Source organism: Arachis ipaensis, chromosome B3 (genome assembly GCF_059453495.1).
Source record: "Arachis ipaensis isolate K30076 ecotype BB chromosome B3, ASM5945349v1, whole genome shotgun sequence".
Lineage (NCBI taxonomy): Eukaryota > Viridiplantae > Streptophyta > Magnoliopsida > Fabales > Fabaceae > Arachis > Arachis ipaensis.
The window spans coordinates 16,993,180-17,019,455 of record NC_142438.1 but is presented as its reverse complement, the minus strand read 5'-3'; the positions used below and the strand labels follow the sequence as shown (position 1 = coordinate 17,019,455).

The following is a 26,276-nucleotide window of genomic DNA, read 5'->3' as shown; positions in this document are numbered from 1 at the left end:
ATTGCAGGGTGCTAGCTTAGGAACAACATCAAGAATGGCAAGTTTAATGAAGTTTGTGTCTACTCCCGGTTTCAAAGCACCAAGAAAAAAGACTTGAAAAAATTAGTTAGATGTGTTTAGGGAGGTTATGAAAATTAGTATGTGGCATTAGACCTTTAATGTTTTGTTAAAATTTAGACAATGACTACTAAGATCAGTCTTGGTTATTTTGATATCATAGTGGATCTTTTGATGTTAATACTCATTATGCTTGGTTATGCATCTTTTTTGTTCAACTCTGATAACTAATTTAATATAAATCCAGTTTGCTGTTTAACTTGCTTATTGTAATCCTATTTAAATATAACTCAGTTTTGTTGAATCATGTGTAAGTCATAGGAATACCACAAATTACTCTTTATTCATTCCATTCAAATATTTTCACACAATACATATTCCATTACATTATATTACACATGAATCTTTCCATAATTTTTTCTTCAAAATTTGTCACACATCACTAACAGAAACACTACCATCATAAACACAGCTACCATCAACAAATTGGTCATGAATTTCTGACTTCTTACATTATTTTTCAACCTCCCAACCCTCCATGCTAGGTTCATCTTCATTCTACCATTGACTCTATCAGAGTCTGCTATTCTAGCACTTTTCTCTTAAACAATGTCAGCCCAAACAAACATATCACATCAAGTCTTTTTCCTTGTCTGAAATGAACCAATAAAAGATAATGAAATGAAGTAGGCAAGAACAAATTAATAAAATATCATATATTTAACTTACATTATAATTGGGATATCCAAAAAATGGCTTGTTTGAATTTGATTCTGTTCCAGACCATCCAGAATTGGACGATAACCACACCCACACCATTCCGACACCCTCATAAACACAGCTACCATCAACAAATTGGTCATGAATTTCTGACTTCTTACATTATTTTCCAACCTCCCAACCCTCCATGCTAGGTTCATCTTCATTCTACCATTGACTCTATCAGAATCTGCTATTCCAGCACTTTCCTCTTAAATAATGTCAGCCCAAACAAACATACCACATCAAGTCTTTTTCTTTGTCTGAAATGAACCAATAAAAGATGATGAAATGAAGTACGCAAGAACAAATTAATAAAATATCATATATTTAACTTACATTATAATTGGGATATTCAAAAAATGGCTTGTTTAAATTTGATTCTGTTCCAGACCATCCAGAATTGGACGATAACCACACCCACACCATTCCGACACCCTCACACTTCTGTTCCAGCTTTGTGACTTGGCCCAGTTATCGCTTGAAGGAGAATGATTCGAGTTTTCAGCTACGGTGCTTCCACCACCCACCATGGTGCTGCAACTAATAGCAACAAATAACAAAGATTTAACAAGAAGAGCAACAATAAGAAGAAGAAGACAAAGAAGAATAAGAAGATAAGAGGAGGGAAGACGGAAGTTGAAGAAGATCGTAATTCAAATAAACGAGAGAAAATTAGGGTTTTAGAGACTAAATTGGGTATAAATACAACCCTCGCCACCTCAACTAGCCGTTGCAGGGTCCAGCGTGGTAGAGAGGGTGCCACCATGGCGCTCCTTTTGCTAAGTCATCACCGGAAAGGGCTGAGGGACTACATTGGTGTGCCCGGATCTAAATCTCGAGGACCAGTATAGTTAATTTTAAATCTTGAAGACTAAAATGAGTAATCACGTGAATCTCAGGACTAAAATGGAGTTTTAGTTGTTGAATACATGAAATTATGTAACCGTTCTCTACTATGAAGTTCCCGCAGGCGAACTTCCCCACCGAAAAATCTTGCTTCTGTGGCCGTTTTCCCACCTTAAACCCTCACGAAGACGGCCATCTTTATTACTTGAAAGAAAGCATAACATGTCATGTTCAGACATATTTTTTGTAAGTCCTCCTTCTTCATCTTCTTCAATTTCTTCAAACTTTGTTGTCAAGGTTCTCACAAAACCTCACTATTCGGGCCATTTGCCAACCCATATTACAAAATCGCACTTTCCTCGCATTCATTGTCATTCAAAGACTCTATCTTCATCCCTAAAGGATCGGAAGAGCAAGAAGAAGAAGGCGTATGGCGGTAATTTACCTTCAATTTTGAAATCTTTAGAGTATTCTGTTGATGTTGAAGCGACCCTTGATTCTTTCTCTCAGAATCCTAGTCCTAAAGAGATAACTGTTATACTTAGGGAACAGGGTAGGTGGGAGCGTGTTGTTAAGGTTTTTGAGTGGTTTAAGTCACAGAGAGGGTATGTTCCCAATGTGATTCACTATAATGTTGTGCTTAGAGTTCTTGGTAAGGCTCAGAGATGGGACCAATTGAGGCTTCTCTGGATCGAAATGGCAAAAAACGGGGTTTCGCCTACTAATAACACTTATAGCATGCTTGTTGATGTGTATGGGAAAGCAGGTCTTGTTAGAGAAGCACTTCTGTGGATTAAGCATATGAGGTTGAGGGGTTTTTTTCCTGATGAGGTTACAATGAGTACGATTGTTAAGGTGTTGAAGGATGCGGGAGAGTTTGTTAGGGCAGATAGGTTTTACAAGGATTGGTGTGATGGTAGGGTTGTGTTAGATGATCTTGATTTGGATTCTCTATCAGTTACTGCTACGAATGGTTCTAGATCGATGCCTATTAGTTTCAAGCATTTCCTTTCAACCGAGCTGTTTAAGACGGGTGGGAGAAACATTTTGAATTCATCAAACAAGGAGATTGGTCCCCAGAAACCCCAGTTGACTTCAACTTTCAATACCTTGATAGATTTGTATGGCAAGGCTGGACGGCTAAAGGATGCTGCCGAAGTCTTTGCTGATATGTTAAAATCCGGAGTGGCAATGGATACAATCACTTTTAATACTATGATCTTTATCTGTGGAAGTCATGGTAATTTGTTGGAAGCTGAATCTCTGCTTAATAAAATGGAAGAAAAGGGTATATCCCCTGATACGAAAACTTACAATATCCTTCTGTCCTTGTATGCTAATTCGGGGAATACTGATGCTGCTCTTTGTTGTTATAGAAGGATTAGAGATGTTGGGCTCTTTCCGGATGATGTAACTCACAGAGCTCTTCTTGGTGCGCTATGTTCAAAGAATATGGTTCAAGCTGTGGAAACTCTGATTGATGAAATGGAGAAATCTTCTGTTTCTGTCAATGAGCACTCTCTTCCTAGTATCATCAAGATGTATGTTAATGAAGGAGCCCTTGACAAAGCAAATGATATGCTTCAGAAATTTCTAATGAACGGTGTACCATCATCAAGTATATGTGCTGCAATTATGGATGCTTTTGCTGAAAAGGGACATTGGCTTGAAGCCGAGAATGTGTTTTATTGGGAAAGAGGTGTGCCAGGACAGAGAAGGGATGTCATAGAATACAATGTCTTGATCAAAGCGTATGGCAAAGGAAAACTTTACGACAAAGCTGTTTCTCTCTTCAGGGGAATGAAGAATCATGGAACTTGGCCTGATGGTTGCACTTATAATTCTCTCATTCAGATGTTATCCGGTGCTGATTTAGTCGATCAGGCAAGAGATCTCATGGTTGAAATGCAAGGGATGGCATTTAAGCCGCATTGTCAGACTTTTTCTGCTGTTATTGCATGCTATGCTCGTCTCAGTCAGCTTTCTGATGCTGTCAGTGTGTACCAGGAAATGCTACGAGCCGGAGTAAAACCAAATGAGGTTGTGTATGGATCTTTAATAAACGGATTTGCAGAATACGGTAGTCTTGAGGAGGCACTTAGGTATTTCAACATTATGGAAGAATGCGGATTATCTGCCAATTTAGTTGTGTTGACATCCTTGCTAAAGTCTTATTGTAAGGTTGGGAACTTGGAAGGAGTAAAAGCCATTTATGAACGGATGCAGAACTTGGAAGGTGGTCTTGATTTAGTTGCGTGCAATAGTATGATCAGTCTCTTTGCAGATCTCGGATTGGTATCCGAAGCCAAGATGGCTTTCGAGAATTTGAGAGAAATGGGCTGGGCAGACGGGATTTCATACGTGACAATGATGTTTCTTTATAAAGATGTGGGAAGGATCGACGAGGCCATTGAGATCGCGGAGGAGATGAGGCTTTTAGGTTTACTGAGGGATTGTGTTTCATATAATAAGGTACTGGTATGTTATGCCACTCATGGACAGCTTTATGAGTGTGGTGAACTAATACATGATATGATATCTAAGAAGCTTTTGCCAAATGATGGAACTTTTAAAGTGTTGTTCACTGTATTAAAGAAGGGAGGGTTTCCAATTGAAGCAGTTGTGCAGTTGGAGTCATCTCTGAAGGAGGGGAAGCCTTATGCGCGACAAGCTGCGATCACTGCTTTGTATTCTTTAGTTGGTATGCACGATTTGGCGCTTAAATCCGTTCAGACATTCATAGAATCCGAGGTTGATCTTGACTCCTTTGCATATAATGTAGCAATCTATGCATACGGTTCGGCTGGAGAAATCAACAAGGCCTTGAACACATACATGAAAATGCAGGATAAGCATTTGGAGCCGGACATTGTGACTCAGATTAATATGGTAGGTTGTTATGGAAAAGCTGGCATGGTTGAAGGCGTGAAACGGATATTTACCCAACTAAGAGGCGGAGAGATCAAGCCATGCAAGTCTTTGTTCAAGGCTATTATAGATGGTTACAAAGTTTGCAATAGAAAGGACCTAGCTGAGTTAGTTAGCCAAGAGATGAAAATCACATTCAACTTGGAAGAAAATAATGAAGTTGAGAGCAAAATTGAAAGTGAAAATGGAAGTGATTGTGATTGATTTTGATGAAAGCTTCTTTGAGGTCTGTTAAATCCACAGGTGGTTGTATATTAGGGGAGACAAATTTATGTATGTACAATATAAGTGATCATATATAAATTTCTTTTTGCTTATTTTGTATAGCGAAATATATTGATTGACAGCAATTATTATTCAGTATCTTTTTTATTTATGTTTTTGCAGGATGTTGGCAAAATTTTTGAACAGTTACCTGCTTTGCAGGTTCTCAGCTTATCTAACAACTTAATGTCACCATATAAATCGGAAACTGGAAAGCATCTGTATTCTAGTTTTAAATAACACTGGTGTAGATTGGGAGCAGGTTCCTTTCTATATCTTTCCCCAACTTATATCTGCTGCTTAAATTCCAATCATGTTAGTTAGGAGCCACTAAATGTTTCCTGTTTAACTGGGCAGGTTGAATTGCTTAGACAATCATTGACAACTATTAAGAGCTACATCTTATCGGAAACAATATAAGCAGAGTACTGGTATATTCTTGTTAAATATCTTAACGGCTGTACACTTAGATATCCTCTCATGAGTACCCATTTCTGAACTATGGAGAGCAGTTGAATAAAACATTAGAAATTGAACCATTTCGATTACACTGCAAGATTTCTCTAAATCATAGTCTCAGAATGGAAGCCCATTAAAGGAGGGAATAGCATTTTTGATACATTCTTCTTTCTTTAGCATTTTATCTGCCTTTATTGCTCATCTCCTCAACGGTTTGTCGTTTTACATGTAGTGGGGTGTAAGTTTATTATTATTATTATTATCATTATTGTTATTGTTATTGTTATTAAGGCAAGCTAATAATCATGTTTCTCATCTGGTGAACAGTTATTATTATTAAGGCAAGCTAATTATCATGTTTCCCATCTGGGGAACAGTTAATTATGACAATCTCAACAGAAATACTGCGATAGCAATTATAGTTATATTTGAGAATGTGGATGATGTATTGAATGTAGATTCTATTATCAAGCTTACTCCCTTGGATCTGCTATGCAATTTATTTATTTTATAGTTGATACATAATTGATGTTGAAGTGTATTGATTTTAATTTTTTTTATGGAAATAATAAGGGTAATTTGGTTTTTACTTTAATGTTTAATCTTATATTGCTCTGTTTTTTTTTTTTTTCTTTTTTGTCATTTGTATGAAGTACACACAATTTTTAAGCCTTCTATTTTTTTTTCAGCCTATGTCATCCTCCATTGTTCAAGGATTTAATTCTTTGTGTCTATTGAATTTGGATGATAATTGTATAGCTGAAGCCTGAATGGGATGAAGTCATGAAGCTTTCTCAGCTTTTTTTTTTTTTTTTTTTGGTCTTGGGCTAAGCCCTTCAACCCTACCCAAACCCTACAACCCACCCATCCCAAACCCAGATCCCCTTTTTTACAAAGACAGTTACACTACGCTAGTAACTTAATGTCTTAATTCTTGTGGAAGTTGAATGAAAAAGGAGTTGAAAACTATGCACCTATGGCTTCCTTTTCAGACCGGTCTTCTTCTCTTCAACATCTTCTTTCATTCTTTTTCCTTCTTCTTCTCTTTTTTTTTTTTTTTTTTTTTTTTTTGAGATCTGAATTCGATGCATGGTATGGTTGTGCCGGTTTGCTCAGGTCTCCTCCACTGGCAGCGCCTCTGATGGAAGCTCTGTTGCAAAGGGTGAAAGAACCCACAAATTCTCACTGGGAGTTCCTCTCTACTAAATTGCTCAATTCTGATGTAAACTTCTTGCCGTATTTTTGTCATTTTTGATTTTATACCTGTTTAAGACTGTCTTCTGGTTCAAACGCAGGTTGCTCCTCTGTCCGTTGCTCCCCTCCGGTTCCTTCCCGGGCTTCAATGACCACCTGATTGGGTACCGTTAACATCTGGTCTCCCTTTTGCTCGATTGCACCTTCGTGATGTGTAGGCCTTCTTCCAATTCTTCTAACTTTTTCTGCTTCTCTTCTCAATTGGGTTTCAATTGTCGCTGGTAATTTCACTGACCAATTGCTTGAAAGTATACCTGTAGCTCTTTGTGTTGCTATGAGATGCGCTAAATGATTTCCCTCCCTTGGAGTCCAGGTTATCCCGACATCCGGTAAATCTTTCAAAAGATGTGCTATGTCCTTTAAATAAGCTAGTATTTCACCTATCTGAGAATTTGACTTTATTGATTGTATTAATTGTAAATTATCTGACTCTATTAAAACTTTTCCCAACTGCAAATTTTTTGCCATTATCAATGCTTCCCTGAGTGCTAATGCTTCAGCTTCAAGACTGGAGAAAGCCCTGATTTCTGTTGCTGATCCTGTGATAAATTTTCCTTGCCAATCTCTAAGGACCGTTGCAATTGCTCCCTTCCTGTTAGATTTTCTGAAGCTTGCATCCACATTGATTTTCAACCAATCCCTTGGTGGAGCCCTCCAGGTAATATTTCTCATCCTTCTATTTTCTGCTCCTTTGTGCTTCATTTTTGCCTGTTCGATTGCTGATAAAAATTCAGTTTGCATTGTCTTTGCTGCTTGAATTGTTCTGTTTGGACTGATTTCTTCTCCTTGAAAAATATGATTATTCCTTTGTTTCCAAATAGCCCAGCACATGAATCCTAAACTTCCTATCCGTTGTTCCTGCATTTTTTGCCTTCCTGTTTTATTCTATTGATTGTTTCCAGCAACCATTGACCAAATGTTCGAATTGAATTATCCGTCGGTATTGCCTGAATCTGTGCTCCAAACCAAGTAGGTCTTGTCCATGGACATAATAGGATAGCATGCTCCACTGATTCTTCACCATTCCTGCATATCCTGCATATTGGACTGTTAGTAATTTTTCTTTTCCAAAGATTATAATTAACTGCAATAATATTGTGTGAGGCCTTCCATAAGAAGATTTTTATTTTATTCGGTATTTGCATCTTCCATATCTCACTCCATACTTCCTTGAAATTATCACTGGAGGATGCCCAATTATCCTCACCAACTCTCTCTTCATATTTGGCAATGTAGTATCCTGATTTTATAGTATAATTTCCATCTAATCTATGTGGCCAGAAGAAACAGTCTTCCTTATTAATGAGACTTATAGGTGTGCTTAGGATCTTATCTTTTATATTAGGAGGAAACACCTGTCGTAATAACTCTTCATTCCATCCTCCCCCTTCCACCAATAAGTCTTTAACCATTGATATCCTATTATCCCAGTAATTCTTTATACTCCCACCTTCGATAATCCAATTGTCTTTCCATATATCAATATTACTTCCATCTCCAATGCTCCATCTTCCATTCCTTCTAATAAAGTCTTTCCCTTCCACTAAACTTCTCCAAACCCAAGAGTCTCCATTTTTTTCCTTTGCCTCCCAAAAATTTCCATCCGGAAAATACATTTCTTTTAAAATTTTTGCCCATATTGCCTCAGGATTCTTTACAAGTCTCCATGCCTGCTTAGCCAAATATGCTATATTTTGATTCTCTAAATTTCTAAATCCCAACCCTCCATCCTTCTTACTTTTAGTCATTCTTTTCCAACTTATCCAATGTGTTCCTCTCTCCTTCCCTGATCCAGCCCACCAAAATTTTGCTATTTTGCCTTCTAATTTCTTGCAAAAACTCTTTGGCAGCTTCACCACATTCATGACGTATGAAGGTATAGCCTGAATCACTGCTTTAATTAGGATTTCTTTCCCAGCTTGATTAAGGAGTTTCTCTTTCCATCCCTCAATTTTTTTATTAACTTTATCCTCTATCCATTCTAGCGCTTTCATCTTAGATCTTCCCCATTTCGCAGGCAGGCCCAAATATTTTCCTGGATTATCCCAAGTAGATATTCCAAGAATTTCTTCAATCTGTACTCTTGTATTTATAGAAACATGATTCCCAAATATTATTCCGGATTTATCCAAATTTATTCTTTGACCGGAGGCTTCCGTGTAAACATTTAAGATTTGAATAAGTTGATATATATCCTCCTCTCTAGCTTTCGAGAAAATGATACAATCATCAGCAAACAAAAGATGGGTTAAATTTGGAGCATTTGGAGCTAATTTCATACCAGTAATATCTCCTTCTCTCTCTGCTCTATTCATCAAGATAGTAAAAACTTCAGCCGCAATAATGAACAAATAGGGTGAAAGCGGATCCCCTTGCCTTAATCCCCTCTGTGGTTTGATTTTTTTTGTTAGTTTACTGGTTTGATTTTTTTTTGTTAGTTTACCATTCACCTTAAACCTATAGTTAGCTCCTGTAACACAACTCATCATCATCTTCACCCATTTTTGACAAAATCCAAAGGCCTTTAATACCTCTTCCAAAAAGTCCCATTCAAGCCTATCATATGCCTTATTCATATCCAATTTTATTGCTAAATCTTCCATCCCCTCTCTTCCTTTCTTTCCAATTTTATGAAACGCTTCCTGAACAATAACGATATTATCCTGTATCATTCTCCCTCCCACAAAAGCACTTTGAATTGGAGACACAATAATGTCCAAAATCCTTTTCAACCTGATTACTAAAATTCTAGATATTATCTTATAAATAAAATTGCAACAACTTATCGGTCTAAGACGATTCAAATTTTCCGGATTATCCACCTTAGGTATGAGAACCACTATGGTTTCATTAATATCTTTTGGAATAGTCCCATCATCAAAAAAATTCTGCACCACTGCTAAAACATCCTCCTGAATAATGTGCCAATATTTCTGATAAAATAGACCATTTAAACCATCTGGTCCCGGAGCCTTTAAACTCCCCATGCTAAACACGGCCTCCTTAACTTCTTGCATATTTATCTCCTTGTTTAGTTCTTCATTCATCTCATCTGTAACCTTTTTGGGTATTCCTTTAATGCACTTTTCAAAATTTCTTTTCCCCACCGTGGTGAACAGTTCCCTAAAGTGATTTTCCATGAATCCATTCCTCAGAACTGTTCTTCAACCTTTCAACTCTATTTCTATCCCTTCTCTGAATGGTTGTAGCATGAAAAAAAAGCTGTATTTTTATCTCCCCATCTCAGCCATTTAAGCCTGGACCTTTGTCCCCAATATTTCTCTTCTTGTCTCCAAAGCTGAGAAATTTTTTCCTTAATCTCCCTCTCTTTTTGTTGTTGATCTCCTTTAAGGTCAGAGTTTTGGTATCCAAATCTATTTTTTTATTTTATCCTTATTTTTATAAATTAATATTCAGTTTTGTAAATTTTTCGTTAACTCACGAGAGAGTTACGTAACTTCTCCACTTTCAATTATAAAAGTAATTAAAATCAAACTGGTGTTCACTATCAATTCTTTTTATTTTTTTAATAAAAAAAATTGACTTTACCCCATGATAGAATTTAAATCTGATTCATTTTATTTCAGATAAAATAAAACTTAATATGTGTATAAAAGAAATAATATTAAAATTACTTATGTTAAGAATACTACTAAAAAAAAAGAAACACTAATTTTTATTATAGTACTTAAATTTACTTATTATAGTACTTAAATTTTAATTACGTATGTCTATTAAAGTAAATTTTTTTATGTGTATATTTAATAAAAAAATTACGTATAAAGGAGTACTTTTTAATAAAATCTATACCAATATATATATAATGAGCTGTACCAATCTATAACAATATATAATGGAAATACGGAAGGTTTAGTATCCAATTCTTTTTCTATTCTACCATCGTTTTTATAATTTAAAATTCCAGACTCAGTCACGTATTCACTTTCTAAATGATGTAACTACTTCACTTTCCACTTTCAAAAAAATTTAAAAAATTATTCACTCTCAATCTTAAGATTATAAAAATGGTTCCAATTTCACAATAGTTTAAACAAAGTAATTTTTTTTTAATTAAATGTAGAACAAATAATTTTTTTTTGGAAAAGTCTAGGGGACAGCAACTTTGTTAAATTTTAGCCAGTATATAACTAGCAAAGAAAAGTAAGCCATTGGATGAAATCTCACACCAATCTCACACCATTAAAACCATCATTGATGGCTATTTGATGGCTACAAATCACAAAAGTTGGCCCAGCATTCCTCTTTTTCTTTTTAAATTATTATCATACTATTTTAGTTTAATATACTCTTGATACTTATACAATATATAATGATAATTGGTGTCTAAATTTAAGTTCCAATATTACTCTTAAAGAGAGATTTATTATTAAAAAAAATTCTTTCGTCAATTAGGTTGAATAAAATAATTTCTACCTATTTTTTTTACGGTAACCTCATTAAGATATTCCTATTAGATGTAAATTATTGTTACAGATTTTTTTATTAGGATATGTTTTTAAGGAATAAAAGTAAAATAGTTCTAACAAGTATAATTTTTCTTAAAAATAAATTTACACAGAATAATTTGTTTCTTTAAATTATTAGCGTACTCTTTTAATATACTCTAAGTACCTACACAATATATAATATCAATTAGCGTTCAAATTTAAGTTCCAATATTGTTATTAATGAGAGAGGTTTATTATTTTTTTAAAAATTTACACACAATAATTTTTGTGTCAATATATCATGATTCATTTTGCATGTAATATTTATTTATCTAAGTTCATGGAGTGGCTTAAAAAAATTATATTTAAGTAATTTTTTTATCTCTTAACTATTTTATATTTTGGGATTTAAAATTTTGCATTTTTATTTTTATTCAAGATTTATTTTTATATTTTATTTTAATTCTGTTAATCAAAATTATGAATATTAATTTTAATTTTTAATTTGTAGGATAAATAAAAATATGAGATTTTTTTATAAATTAAATTATTGAAAAAATTACTTATTATAAAAAAAGTTAAGTCTATTTCTCGACTATAAGAATACATATCATTCACTCTTGAATGTAATCAAAATAAATATAAATTTATTCAATTTTTTAAAATTTACATTAATTATTAAAATTATGATATAATGAATGTCCTCCTATAAAAACATAAAAATGACTTCATAACTATTTTTTTGTTAGGAAAAAATATGACTCAATAAGTATAAAGTCTAATTAAAACAACTATAAATAAGTAAAATAAGTAACAAAAAAACAAACATAAAATTTAATTTTTTTATTATTTGGTATAAAAATAAATATAATAAAATAAATCATCATTCTCATACATAACTGACATAAAATTTGACATTATCCTTTTTTAGAACTATTTATTTTTTTAATTTTAATTTTTATTTTTGTACTTTATTTTAATTTTGTTAAACAAAAAAAATAATAATATCATTTAACTTTAATTTTTAACTTTTATCATAAATAAAAATATATGACTTTGTGTGCATTAAATAATAAAAAAAATACTCATAACAGTAAAAGTTAAGTTTACTCTCTCGTTATATTTATAGGAGTATAAATGATTCACACAATTGTTACAAGACCCTTTTTTTTTTTTACTTTATTTTTAAACTAGTATTCATTTTTGAGTGTAATAATTATGAATTAATATATGGTCATAACTAATTGCGATCGAAGAGAATGTAGAAGGAGAAGAAGAGAGAACAAGCTAATATAAGAGTGGCGGTGAACCAACGATAAATATGTAGATAGATAATGGTAAGAAAAAAGAATAATAAAAATAAAAAATAAAAATTCTAAAAGAATAATAAAACTAAAGATAATTTAAAATGTTGAATATAAAATTATTAGAAATAAAAGTTTTTTAGCCATTAAAATGATGCAAAAGAAAAGAGTGATTTAAATATAAATTTTATATCTACTTTAGATTAAATAAAATTGAGAAATAAATAAATTTATAAATTTTTATTTTCATTGTTACACATAATAACAACTTAATGATTTTAGTATTATACCTAAATTAATTTAAATTTAATTATTCTATATATTAAAAAAATTAAATAACTTATAGATTTTTTATTTTTATTTATTTATTCTATACAAAATTTTTGAATGCTTGATATCTTAAATATTTTCTTAAAATGATAAAGTATGAAAAATAAATATCTATATAATAGTTATACATCTAGATATCTAAATCAAATAAGAAAATAATTCTTTTAGCAAATTTTTAACAACTTAAAAGTTAACACAATAGATAGTTATGAATGAATCAAAGTGATGAACAAAAATGAGAGATATCACAATGGTATGGTGGTAATTGATTTCAGTTGGGGTTAATAAAAGAAGAAAATAAGGAAAGAAAATAAAACAAGGCAAAGTGACGATGAGACAATAATAGTTATTATACATGTAAAAAGAATGATAAAAAAATGGATATAATCTAAATAAAAATTAATAATTTTAAAATAATAATAAAATTAAAAATAATTAAAGATGTTTAATATAAGATTAAAGAGATATTTTTTTATCTATTAGAACTATTCATAAAGATAAAAAGTGTTTTAAATATAAATTTTTAAATTTATTTTAAATTAAATAAGATTGAAAAAATAAATAAATTTAATATATGAATAACTAATTTGTAGACAATGTTAGTAAATTTTTATCTTAATTTTATTATACATAATAATAATATAATTTTTTCTTATTTTTTCAATTTAAATTTAATTATTTTATATTTTTTACAGATATTAAATAATTTAAGATATTTTATTTTTTATAATTTATTTTTAATTATTGATATTAAATTTATAATTTTAAAAATAAAAATATAAAATAATTTTAACTCAATAAAAAAGTGGCTGAAAAAATTAAGTTAAAAATATTATAAATTAATAGACGACATTCAAAACTTTTAAGAAAATACAATAGAAGCATTATCATTTTGAAAATACTCTTTATATATTTAAGCATAATTGAGAATAAAAATCTACTCTATCGAATATTTTACTTCGTATATTATCTAGAACTTTAAATTAGGACAATTTTATATTATCTTTTTATTGTGTGCTTTCATAATTTAACATTTTAAAGATTTTTTATAGTAATTTTAATTTCAACAAAATATGATATAAATAAGATCACATTAATATTAAAATAAAAAAATATTTATCAAATAAATTTGAAAAATAAATAATATATTAACAAAAAAATAAAATTAATTTCTTAAAAACAATAGAAAAGCGGCTGATGCCTGTTGAACCGCTAGTAATGTACTAAGGCTGTTAATATTGAAAAAGTTTTAACTACTTATTTTTTTATTAATCATCTTTTTATCTATTCTGTAATTCATCTACGAATACGTCAATGACCAAACTCATATTTAAACCTTTTAAAATTTCATATATTCTTGCCAAACACAATATTATTATGCGTCGTTCATACACATCAAAAAACTAAAAATAACAAAATCATCCATCTTTTTCTTTGTAAAAACTAATGAATGGAAGAATAGTTGGTAAAAAGATGAGGTTCTCTTATAATATATATGACTTATGATGATAAAATAAAAATAAAACGCATGGAATAATATTGTGTATATTTAAGTTAATTTTAATTTTTTTAATAACCAGATTTGTCATAACGTAACTAATAAACAATGATAGTTAATACAGATTAAATATGTTTTGAGTATAATATACGTTTTATTATCTTGTACGAACAATATTAGTTTTAATTTATATATTTATTATTGGGTATTAAAAATAAAAAATATTCGTATTATTAGCATTTTTTAACCTTCCTTAATTCTAATCGTGATTAGGCCTAAAAGCTCACTCACCTCATTAGAAATGTAATCTAATAAGTTTTTATCTAATAATACTATACATTGGTATAATCATAGGAGAATTAACTTTAGCAAATTAATAATACTGTGTTTAGTTACCACAGAAGTATTTTTATACATAGAATTATCAATCAATTATGTGTGGCTTTCTGATGAAAATAATATATTTAACATGGATATTATTTGTTAGGCAAAAGATAATAGATTGGCAAAAAAAAATTAATTACAATTGATATATTCATTTTAACAAATATTCTTTTATCCAATACTATAAAAATGATCATGGTCACCCTAAATTACTACAGGTTCAACTTTCATCGGTAGCAGTAAAATTCTTAAATTGAGACATTTTCGGGCTATAGTATTCATCAACCAAACAATTAATGAAACGCTCATCCAACATCCATACCTTCTAATTTTAAGTACATTTATACATAAAAAAAATAAAAGAAAAGAAGAGTTGAAATAGGAAAAACGATAAAAATAATTATTTTTATAATTTTGTGTGGCTATCTATATATAGAAGACTAGAAGGCCATGATTATTTAAAAAAATTAATTTGTATTTATTGCATTCAATTTGAATAAGTAAAAAAATATCTTATTTTAGTTTAACCCTTAATTCACATTATTTGAATTTAGTTCAATATATATGATTTGATTTGATTTAATTATTAATAAAAAAATATCTCAGTTGTTTATTTTATTCATAGATTTATTATTTTAATGATCAATAAATTAATCAAATTGATTAATTAATACAGATAATTAGTATTATGAATTTGGTTTAATAAATTAAAAATAAATAAATAATACTAACAGAACATTAAAAGAAATAAATTAGAAAATATTACTAAATCAAATTGATATAAATTATAATAAATTATATAATATTTAAATATCTAATCAAATCAATTAGTTGATATAGTTAATTTATCGTAATAAATTGTATTTAATGAGTTAAAAGAAATAAATTGCTAAACACTCTTAGAAGCATGTCACATTAGCTCCATCATTAAGTGCACAGAAACTTGATTTTTATATAATAGAATAGATAATAAATAGAATAGATGATAATATAATATGTGACATATTTTAATTATAAAATTAGTAATATATAATATAAATTTTATGAATCTTTATTGCTTGTTCGTTGTTAATTTTTACATTATTACTTAATAATTTTCGCTTATAAAACTATCAACTACCTAATATTATAATTTAGTTAATAAGAATGATGACATTAATTTTTTTCTAAGTCTTGTTATTATTTATAATTAGGAAAAAGTCATAAATAAATTTATTTCCTTAATGAAGGTTAATTTTGTTGTGAAATTCTATATTACCTTTAAAATTTTAGCGTAATTGAGTCTAATTCCTACATTTTAAAATAAATTTACTCGAGAAAATTAAAATGTAAATTCCATTATTAATACAAAATTACTTTATTAACATAATTAGTGGTGCTTACTTGAACAATTAAATTTAACTTCTAATGATATTAAAGTCAACTTATTTTATTGTCTTGTACCTTCAAAGAATTCACAAAATTGACATAAAAATCTAACAATTGAGAAAAATTTTCATTATAATAGGTATATTTATTTTAACAAATATTCTTCTATCCAATACTATAAAAAATACATTGACCACCTTGAATTACTTCAGGTTTAACTTTCATCGATAGTGTTAGAATATCTAGATTGAGATATTTTCGGATTATAGTATTTGTTAAACAAACAATCAATGAAACATTCATCTGTGCCTTCTCATTTTGAGTATATTTATACATAAAAGAAATTATACATAAAGAAAAAAGAAAGAAAGAAAAGAAGAGTTGAAATAACAAGCTAAGAGCGATAAAAATGATGATTCTTATAATTTTGTGTGATCATCTATCTATAGTAGACTAGAAGACCATGATTATCTAACAAAATTAATTTAGATTTATTGCATTTAATTTGAATAAGTAAGAAATCATCTTATTTTAGTTTAATCTTTAATTCATATGATTTGAATTTGTCTCAATACCAAGATTTGGTTTTGCCAGTTTAACAGTTTTTTGAAGCGATGATTTTTGCTGTTACCTGAATCAGTGTAGTCAAAGGTTCCTAGTTCGACTGATCCTATCGGGTTTTTGAATCTTGGTATTGAGCCAAATTTAAATTATGTGAATTAACAACTAAATTAAAATAAGATAATTTTTTATTTATTCAAAATTAATGTAATAAATACAAATTAATTTTGTTAGATAATAATGGTTTTCTGGTCTTTTATATATATATGGCCAAACAAAATTATAAGAAGCATCATGTTTATCGCTCTTTCTATTTTAACTCTTCTTTTTTGCCTTTTTTTTCTTTGATGTTAATTTTTTTTTATGTATAAATATACTCAAAATGAGAATGCATGTATGAATATTTCATTGATTATTTGTTTGACGGACTATAGTTCGAAAATGTCCCAATTTAGACATTCTACTACTATTGATGAGAGTTGGACTTGTAGTAATTTAGTGTGGATAGTCTACTTTTTATATTATTGGATAGAAGAATATTTATTAAATGAATATACCCATTGTAACGAATTTTCTTTGTCAATATTTTATTTTTTACCTAACAAACATCTATGTTGAATATATTATTTTCATCAGAAGGCATACATGATTGATTATTAATTTTGTGTAAAAATACTCTTGTAGTGACTAAACACTATCGTTAACTCGCTAAAGTTAATTCTCCTATGATTATGCCAATGTATAGCACTATAAAAAAAGGGGTTAAGTACGATTTTTGTTCCTAAGATAGGGGTTGAAAATTTTTTTCGTCCCCAACCTTTTTTTTGCTTACAAAATTGTCACTAAGGTTTAACTTAGTTTTAAAATCGTTCTTCGGACTAAAATACCATTCTCCTTCTTCCCCAAAATCAACCAGAAGCAGAAGTAGAAGCAGAAACAGAACAAGAAGCAACAACAATAAAATAATGTAATAAACATTAAAAAAAATGGATAATAGATCAACAAATCTGTATAATGAAATAATGTAATAAACCAAAAGCAGAAGCAGAAGAGTAGCAACAACAACAATGAAACAATGTAATCAACCAGAAGCAGAAGAAGCAGAAGCAGAAGCAACCAAAAACAACAATATAAAAGAATCATAATCAGAAATCAACAACATAATAGAAATAGAAGCAGAAGCAAAATGGAATTAGAATCAACAACATAATAGAACCAGAAGCAGAAGAACAACAACAGTGGCGAGTGACCAGCGAGGAGGACGAGGAGCAGCGGCGACCGGCGAGGAGCAGTGACGACCGGCGACCAAGCGAGGAGGAGAAGCAAAATGGCGAGTAGCGCGCGACGTCCACCCTCACAGATCGATAAGCAGTGGCGAGGACCAAACGATGAGGAGCAGCGGCGAGGAGCGAACGACGAGGAGCAGCGGTAAGAGATTCCGTTCCCCTTCTCTTTCCCACCTTCCCTTCCCCCTCTTCTTCCCTGAAACCCCCCACCGTGATTCCCTTCCCTAGCCCTTTAACTCGTTTTCTTTTTTTTTTCTTTTTTCTTTTATATTTTTTAATTAGTGATAATTTAGTAATAAAAATTAAAATTATGGTAAAAAAGACGATTTTAAAATTAAGTTAAATCTTAAGGACGATTTTGTAAGCAAAAAAAATGTTGGGAACGAAAAAAATTTTCAGCCCCTACCTTAGGGACAAAAATATACTTAACCCTAAAAAAACTAATTAGATTACATTTGTTTCTAATGGGGTGGACGAATTTTTAGGTCTAATCATACTTAGAGTTGAGGAAAGTAAAAAAAATACTAATAATATAAATACTGTTTATTTTTAATACTCAATAATAAAAAATATAAAAATTAAAACTAATATTGTTCTATACAAAATAATAAAACATATATTATATTCAAAATATATTCAATGCATATTTGTTATCATAATTTATCGAACAAATATGGTTATTAAAAAAATTTAAATTAACTTACACATTATTATAATGTCTTTTGTTTTTTCAAAAAGTCCAAAGAATATCTATAAATACTTGAAAAAATTTGCATTTTTCGAGGAGAAAATAAAACAGGGACTTGCAAAGATGAAGAGGGGATAGAGGCATCTTTTTTAACGGGAGTAAAGGATGGAAAAGGAGCCCGCTATGCTCTTTTTGAGTACCCATGACCATACCTAACTAACAACATAGATTCAATCTAAGTCGATTTGAAAGGGGATACGTGGACTTCATTTACATTGGACCTTAAGGTAATAAACCTAAGTTGAATTTAGGACCCTAACAATGTGTTTAGGTTGATCTTGCTTTTTTTGAGTCAATATTATAACAAATATTATACAATTAAATATTATAACATTTAGTATACGCAAAAGTTTGATATATTTACAAGATAATTTTTTATTGAAATTAAGAAAAATTTTTAAGTATTTTTTTTCTTTTAGTTTTAAATATTATTTACTAATATAACGAAAAAATAAAAATAACCATAATCACTCACATAATTAAAACAAATAATTCTAATATATACATGACACTACATGTATAAAAAATTATTATATATGATAAATAATTTTTTTTATATTGACTATTTATATGATTTATTGCATAATTTTTTTTCTTAATATTTAATAAATTTACGATACAAGATATTATTTATTTTATTTAATATACAAAATAAGTAATTTAAGTCATTATCTAGGATAATAAATATAATAGTACAAATATTTACTTACTTATTAGTATTAAAAAAATATATAAATAGTATAAATTAATATTTTTTAGTAGAAAAATAATCATAAGTTAATTATATAATTTTAAAAAATTGTGAATAATTTTTTAAATAATAATAAAAAATAAGATTACTATTTTCACATACTACAAAGTTTATAAAAAAAATTTAAGAATAAATCAACTCTCAATAAATTATACATTAGACCTGTCAAAAAAATAAATAATTAATATATTAGATATTTTTATTTACATACTAATATATATTATTGATTATTAAGTTATAATTAATTTTTAACTTAATTTTTGGTAATTAAAATTTAAATAATCTAAATCATTAAATTCTAATATTTTGCACCTAACTAATCTTATTTTGTTATTGAAATTAAAAAAAAGATAATTGTTAATTAATTCTAAATTCAAATTTGGGTAAGAAAATAAAAAAATGATTTTGAATTTTATTTCACTAACCATAATTAATTTTAAAATAAAAAATTACTTTATACATCATATTGTAGGATAGTGTGGTCATTTGTTATTTTTTAATGGCAAATATTGTCAAATAAAATGTTGTAAGAATTAAAAGAGAATGTATTTACCAATTTAGAAAATATTAATTTATTTTTCAAGAAAATGAATTATATATTGAATAACAAAAGTTGTTATTGAATTTTTTTCACACTAACTAATACTCAACGGTAATGTTCTCGTAATATTACAAAAAAATATTAATCAATCTAATAGCTTTTGTAACAACATAAATCTATAAGTTTGAAAACTTGAAAATTATATAATAAAATATAATTGTTTTGACTTAAAAAATGAATACAATACCAATAAATAAAATTGTCCCAAGTAAATTTCAATATTGTTATCAATGAGAAATTATTTTGCTTTAAAGACAAATACTATTTCTTTTTATGGATTTTCTAACTCCGCAAGTCGAGAACTAATCCATCACGTGTTGATATTCTATTCATTAAGGATCAACTGCTAGCCAATGAATTACTATACACAAAATAAAATTCAAACTCCAAATATTTATTTAAACAAACAAATAAGATAATAGTTCAACTAACTCAAATTGATTAAAAAATACTAATTATTTTAAATATTTCTAAGTTATAAAATATTTATAATAATAATTACTATATATTTTTCGTTTAAATTTTTAATAAAAAACTTTATATAATTTTATTTATTATGCTGTCCCTTACACGAAAACATACACTAATTAATTAATTAATTGTGATAGTAAATAACTTCAAAAGAAATGAAAAAAAAAAAAGAAAAAGAGCTTCCGGTAATTAAATAAATGCATAAGTCAATTAGTCATTGGCCTACTAAAAAAAAAGGATTAGAAAGGATTAAAAAATTATAATTGTAATTATTAAATTTCTAAACACAGTCCACTAAACCTAAAACACCGCCACTGACAATCTATATAAGAATGCGAAACTCTTCTCAACTTCACTCCTCAATTGCACTTCCTACATTGGTTGTGATTTTCCAATAAGCGGTTCTTGTTCCTCTTAAATTTGGTTTTCTCTGGTACTATTGTTCTTTATTTTCTCTTCTTCTTTCCCAATTGCTGGGTTCTTTCTTTCGCTGCTATAACTTTGAAAACTTTGAATAATGGGAGTGGAGTAATGGGATAAAGGCTCTATTCGGAGGCTCGGTTTAACAAAATTTCTACGGTAAATGCGAGGGAAATTGTTGGTGCTTTTGCAAAATCTGATTGATTAGGGTTTTAAAGGATGTATGAATCAACAATGGTGAGTGAAGAAACTTTATTATCTGCACGTTTCGGTAATGGGGATGATTCCCCCTTTTTTTTTTTCTGTTGGTTCTCTTTGTAAAGATGTCTCTCTCCCCCCCCCCTGGGTCTTCTCTCTTTCCCCTCCCCAGAAAATCTTTTGCATTTTGGTGCTCAACGTCAGAATCCATTATAAAGATGGCTTTTTTTGTGCAAGAAAAGAAAAAGGGTTTGCTTTTTTACTATGTTGTTACTTCTTGATTATCTTGGGAATGAATTGGTTTTGGACAAGTTGGTTTTTCTGTGATTGAATTACGGACAATTGAGTTTTTCCATTTGATAGTTCTTGGATGCACTGTTTTCTCTCCTCTGGAATTTGAATCTATTTCAATTCTACCTTGCATAATGTACGTTTGAGGCTTTTGGAAAAAGAATTTGTCACAATGATATATGATTGACTTTTACAGCATGACAAACTTAGTTGCAGAATTTTTTCAATTCTTTTGCGATGATTTTTTTTACTATGTGGATCATATAACATGTCCCTCGAAAAGTTGGGTAATGATTTGTTGATGATAAAATTGTGTGATAATGTCCATGATGCTTATGATCCTAGAAAACTGAAATGGGTGGAAGGGTGATATAGTTGGCTTTTTCTGTCCAATTATATTGAAACGTAACATATGTGGCTCTATGAATTGTGATGAAGGATTTTAGTCCTTATGACCCGATAAAATCATTTTGATGAAGGATTTTAGTCCTTATGATGTGATAGAATTGGATAAGATGATATGCGTGGCCCTACGAAATTGAACTGTGGCAAAGTATCTTAGTCCCTATGACTCAAGAAAATCGGATACAATAATCCGTGGTCCTATGAAATTGAATTGTGATGAAGGATCATAGTCCATATGACCCGAAAAACTCAGATATAATGATGCGTGGCCCTATGACATTGGATTGTGGCAAAGGATCTTAGTCGCTATGACCCGACCCGAAAATATCGGATACAATGATGTGTGGCCCTATGAAATTGAATTGGGGTGAAGGATCTTAGTCCCTATAACCCGAGTATAATCCCTATGATTGACCCTTATGTTGCAAAATGATGTTATTTGGCTTTTTTTTTACCCATGAATATTGAAGTTTGATAGTAAAGTTGACCCTATGACCTTAAAATTTGGCGAAGGGTTTCTGGCTCCAAATGTGGTGAAGGATCTCGTCTCCAAAATACTGTTTTTTTTCTCTGATGTTTCTTGTTCATGCTTTGAAATTTATCAAAACAGTGAACAGTAAAATATGATTTTTTTTACCGCAAGTAGCTTTGCATAAGCTGCTCAAGCGTTGAAAGATGAGATAATTATTTTGTCGACAATGTTAGACAAAACAGAAAATAATTGAGTGACTGAATTCATTGTCAATTTGTGTTTTACAAAATTTTGTGTGCAAATCATTGCTCTTATGGAATATATTCATGTCCAAAAAAGAAAAAGGTTTGCTTTTGATTATTGCTGTTATTTTTTATTATCTTGGGGATCATGAGTTAGTTTTGGAAAGGTTGGTTTTTCTTTATTTCCCCAACTATTTTTCTGTTATTAAGGACATTTGAGTTTTGCCATTTGATACTTCTAGGCATGGGCTGTTTTCTCTGTTATTTTTATGATTTGGATGCGACTCTGGACTTTGAATTTATTTTAATTCTACCTTGCACAATGTATGTTTGAGCGTTTGGGAAATGAATTTGTTGCAGAATGATATAGGATTGACTTTTACATCATGACAAACTTAGTTGCAGAGTTGTTTCAATTCTTTTGCGATGATTTTTAGTACTATGTGGATCAAATAAGAGATGTCCCTTGAAAAAGTTGTGTAATGATTTGTTGATGGAAAAATTGTGTGATAATGTTGATGATGCTTATGATCCTAGAAAACTGAAATGTGGGAAGGGTAATTTAGTTGGCTTTTTCTGTCCAATCATATTGAAAAGTAATGACATATGTGACCCTATGATGAAGGATCTTAGTTCCTATGACCCGATAAAATTGGAATGATGATATATGTGGCCCTGCGAGATTGGATTGTGACGAAGGATCTTAGTTCGTACATGATGATATATGTGCCCTTGTGAGGTTGAATTGTGATGAAGGATCTTAGTCCCTATGACCCGATAAAATCGGATACAATGATGTGTGGCTCTACGAAATGAAATTGTGATGAAGGGTCCCTATGACCCAAAAAAATCGGATATGATGAAGTTTGATGGTATATGTTATTGGGCTTGTTTGACCCATGAACATTGAAGTTTGATGGTTTAATTGACCTTATGACGTTGAAATATGGTGAAAGATCTTTTGGCCCCAATGTTGTTGAAATGCGGCGAGGGATCTCTTGGCTCCAAAATAGAGTTTTCTTTCTCTGATGTGTTCTTGTTCATGTTTTGAAATTTATTAGAATATTGAACCGTGAAATCTGGCTTTTCTCATTACAAGTAACTTTGCATATATAAGCTGCTCAAGAATTGAAAGATGTTATATATAAACAGAAAATAATTGAGTGATTGAATTCATTATCAATTTGTGATGGACTTTTACAGCATGACAACTTAGTTGCAGAGTCATTTCAATTCTTTTGTAATGTTTTTTCTGTTCACTTACTAGTACATCAAATTAAAATTTTGTCCGTTGAAAATAATTGTGCAATGATTTGTTTTGATGGTAAAATTGTGAGATCATGTTCATTATTCTTGTGAGCCTAGAAAAATGAAATGTGTGGAAGAGTAATATGTTTGTCCTATATGACTACAAAATCAAATTGTGGCGATGTATGATATATCTGGCTTTTTCTATCCAACAATATTGAGATGTAATAATATATGTGGCCTTGTGAACTTGAATTGTGATGAAGGATATTAGTCTCTATGAGTCTATAAAATTGGATATGATGGTATGCTTGACACTTACGTTGTGAAATGATGTCATCTGTTATTTTTTACTCTAGAATATTAAAGTTTGATGGTATAATTGATGATATGAAGTTGAAATGGTGAAGGATCTCCTGGTTCCACAATAGAGTTTTCTTTCTCCATTAGCACAATATGAAATTTATCAAATCTGGTTTTTCTCATGCTTGAAATTCATTCACACTGGAATCTGGTTTTTCTCATGCAATATATATAGGCTGTTACTTGCTTCGAGAATTGAAAGATGTCATAGATATGAGTAATTGAATTCATTGTCAATTTGTGTTACACAAAAAAAAAGGGTATAGAACACAGACTCTTTGAATTTGTCATTCTAATTCTCTATACTAATCTGTTATAACATGTATGCTAATCTATGTTAATCAGTTTCATTTTGAGATTCTTCATCAATCTCAACTCAAGGGAGATGCGAGTTGGTGGAATACATGTTCACTGCAAGGAATTGAGACCTCCCATGGGATGAGATGATATCCACCTCCCATGAGATGATCATATCCAAACTCTTCCTCAACTTCACTCAACTCTTAGAATGAAGCTTGGTTCAAATATGAAATAGGAATCACATAACACTTTTGATTATCTCCGACATACACTGCAAGATAACCCTTTGGGACTTGTACAGATTTTGAAATTGCTTGCTTAGCTGAGAATGATGCCTTTCCCCATTTTTCTTGTAGTATGTAGGGAATGGAAAGAGCAAGGGAAAGCTCTCTTAAGAAGAAGGTGTTCAAGTATTGATCTTCAGATTGTCAGGGAGTTGTGTTGTGTTGTTTTTGAAGGCAAGAGAAATGATTGTTGAAGGGGGTTAAAAGATGGGGTCATGCATATGAAATCACGTGATGCTGTTTTAGAGTCTCAAACAATGGCCAATAATAGATCATAGCCTCCTACATGTTAAGGTGTAACAGCCAACTAGTATATTTCTGTGAGATGAATTATTATGAAGTTGAAAGCTATAGATAAATGGACTTAAGAGGCATCTATGCAAACTAAGTCTAATGTTGCATCATGTTTCCCATAGTTTGAAAGTTCCACATTATGTTGCCCTTGAAAGGTGAAGTTTATATAAATACTTTGATAAACAAACCCATAGATAAGGTCCTGAATCTTGATCATCATTTATTGATTTCATTATTAGCACCCAAGACACATGTGAGATGTTACCAACTAATGGAAGAGATATACACAGTACATTGCAAGAGCAAGAACTAGGTTTCACTTGTGTATTTATAAAGATTTCTATCAATACCATGTGATTTCTTGTGATCCCTTGTACATATTACGGTAGACCCCATCTTATCAAATATTATTTCTCAAGGAAGCCATTAGTAACTATATGCAGTATATGTACTCAAACAGCACAAATCATCTTGCATCTCCTCATACAAATATATTGTGTTTTATGTGGAGCAACAAGGAAGAATTCAGTTATGATAATCCAAATAGAGGTCTCTCAATTCCATGCAGTGAGGATGCATTTCTAAACTTCAGATCTCAATTTCCCCTTGGAGCTCAATTTTTGTAAGAACCATTCACTTGCTTATAATTTTGTTAGACTGATAATCTATATTCACTAGTTCAGTATATCATTTGAACAATTTAAATTCATTAGAGAATTGAGATATACAATAGCAACAAGTGTTTTAAGTTGCAACAGTATCATGCCATAAGTTCATAATTACTTTCTCATTCAGAAAAAAACTTCTACAATTCCATAGGATTGAAAGCAAAATGGAAAGTTCCCACAAGACAAAGAATGAAGTGCTTTCTGCACAAATATCTCTCAACTAATTTATCTACGTATTAATAGCATGATCTACATCTCATTCAAGCGAGAATTGATTCTTAGAAACTTATCCTCACTGCACAGAATTGTGAGATCACCCATTGGATGATCGTATCCATATTTCTTCTTCAACTTGACTCAACAATTCTTGAAATAAAGATTGATTCAAGTATGATATCGGAATACAAACTGCCTCATGTTGTCTCCAACATAGACCGTAAGGTAGCCTTTTGGTACTTCAAGCCCCTTGGAAATTGTTTTTGCTGCCCTTTTAATACTTGGAATGCGCAAACCCATATTGTGTATTGATTTTTCAAAGAACTTGTATGAGAAATAAGTATTTCAGTTAAGATACTTGAGGATGCAAATGACTTGTGTTGCTTTAGACCTCAAGAAATTTGGTATATATGGATGCTAAGGGAAGTAGGGAACATTCAAATCAATTTCCAACTGAATTATTTTTTAGGAGTGATAAGGGATCACATGGCATTGTCTTGGAGGTGTTTCTATGGATTGCTAAGTTGAAAAGAATTGCATACCCTACTCTGATAT

The 26,276-nt window shown here is 30.2% G+C and overlaps 2 protein-coding genes and 1 pseudogene across 12 annotated transcripts in view; 2 read left to right on the top strand and 1 right to left on the bottom strand.

The window, feature by feature from the left end:
* LOC148569930 (pentatricopeptide repeat-containing protein At1g73710-like) overlaps window positions 1–25,204 on the top strand; it is a 77,179-nt gene extending 51,975 nt beyond the window's left edge. The window contains exons 9-11 of the mRNA XM_088510082.1: window positions 6,433–6,538; window positions 6,612–7,228; window positions 24,305–25,204. The gene's annotated coding sequence lies outside the window, so the exon portion shown is untranslated. The remainder of the gene's footprint in view (window positions 1–6,432; window positions 6,539–6,611; window positions 7,229–24,304) is intronic.
* On the top strand, window positions 1,748–25,204 carry LOC107629980 (pentatricopeptide repeat-containing protein At1g73710 pseudogene; annotated as a pseudogene). Of its 10 annotated transcripts, none has more exons than XR_015907697.1 (7): window positions 1,748–4,819; window positions 5,020–5,119; window positions 5,215–5,288; window positions 6,006–6,312; window positions 6,433–6,538; window positions 6,612–7,228; window positions 24,305–25,204. The product of XR_015907697.1 is annotated as a pentatricopeptide repeat-containing protein At1g73710 pseudogene, transcript variant X8 (transcript). The 10 variants fall into 10 exon arrangements; XR_015907694.1 differs by having other exon boundaries at window positions 4,981–5,119; XR_015907696.1 differs by having other exon boundaries at window positions 1,748–4,836.
* On the bottom strand, window positions 6,574–7,272 carry LOC148569931 (uncharacterized). Its single transcript, XM_088506738.1, has one exon. It carries the CDS (start codon window positions 7,270–7,272, stop codon window positions 6,574–6,576), a length of 699 nt encoding a protein of 232 aa, XP_088362864.1.
* Window positions 25,205–26,276: the final 1,072 nt, after the last annotated feature.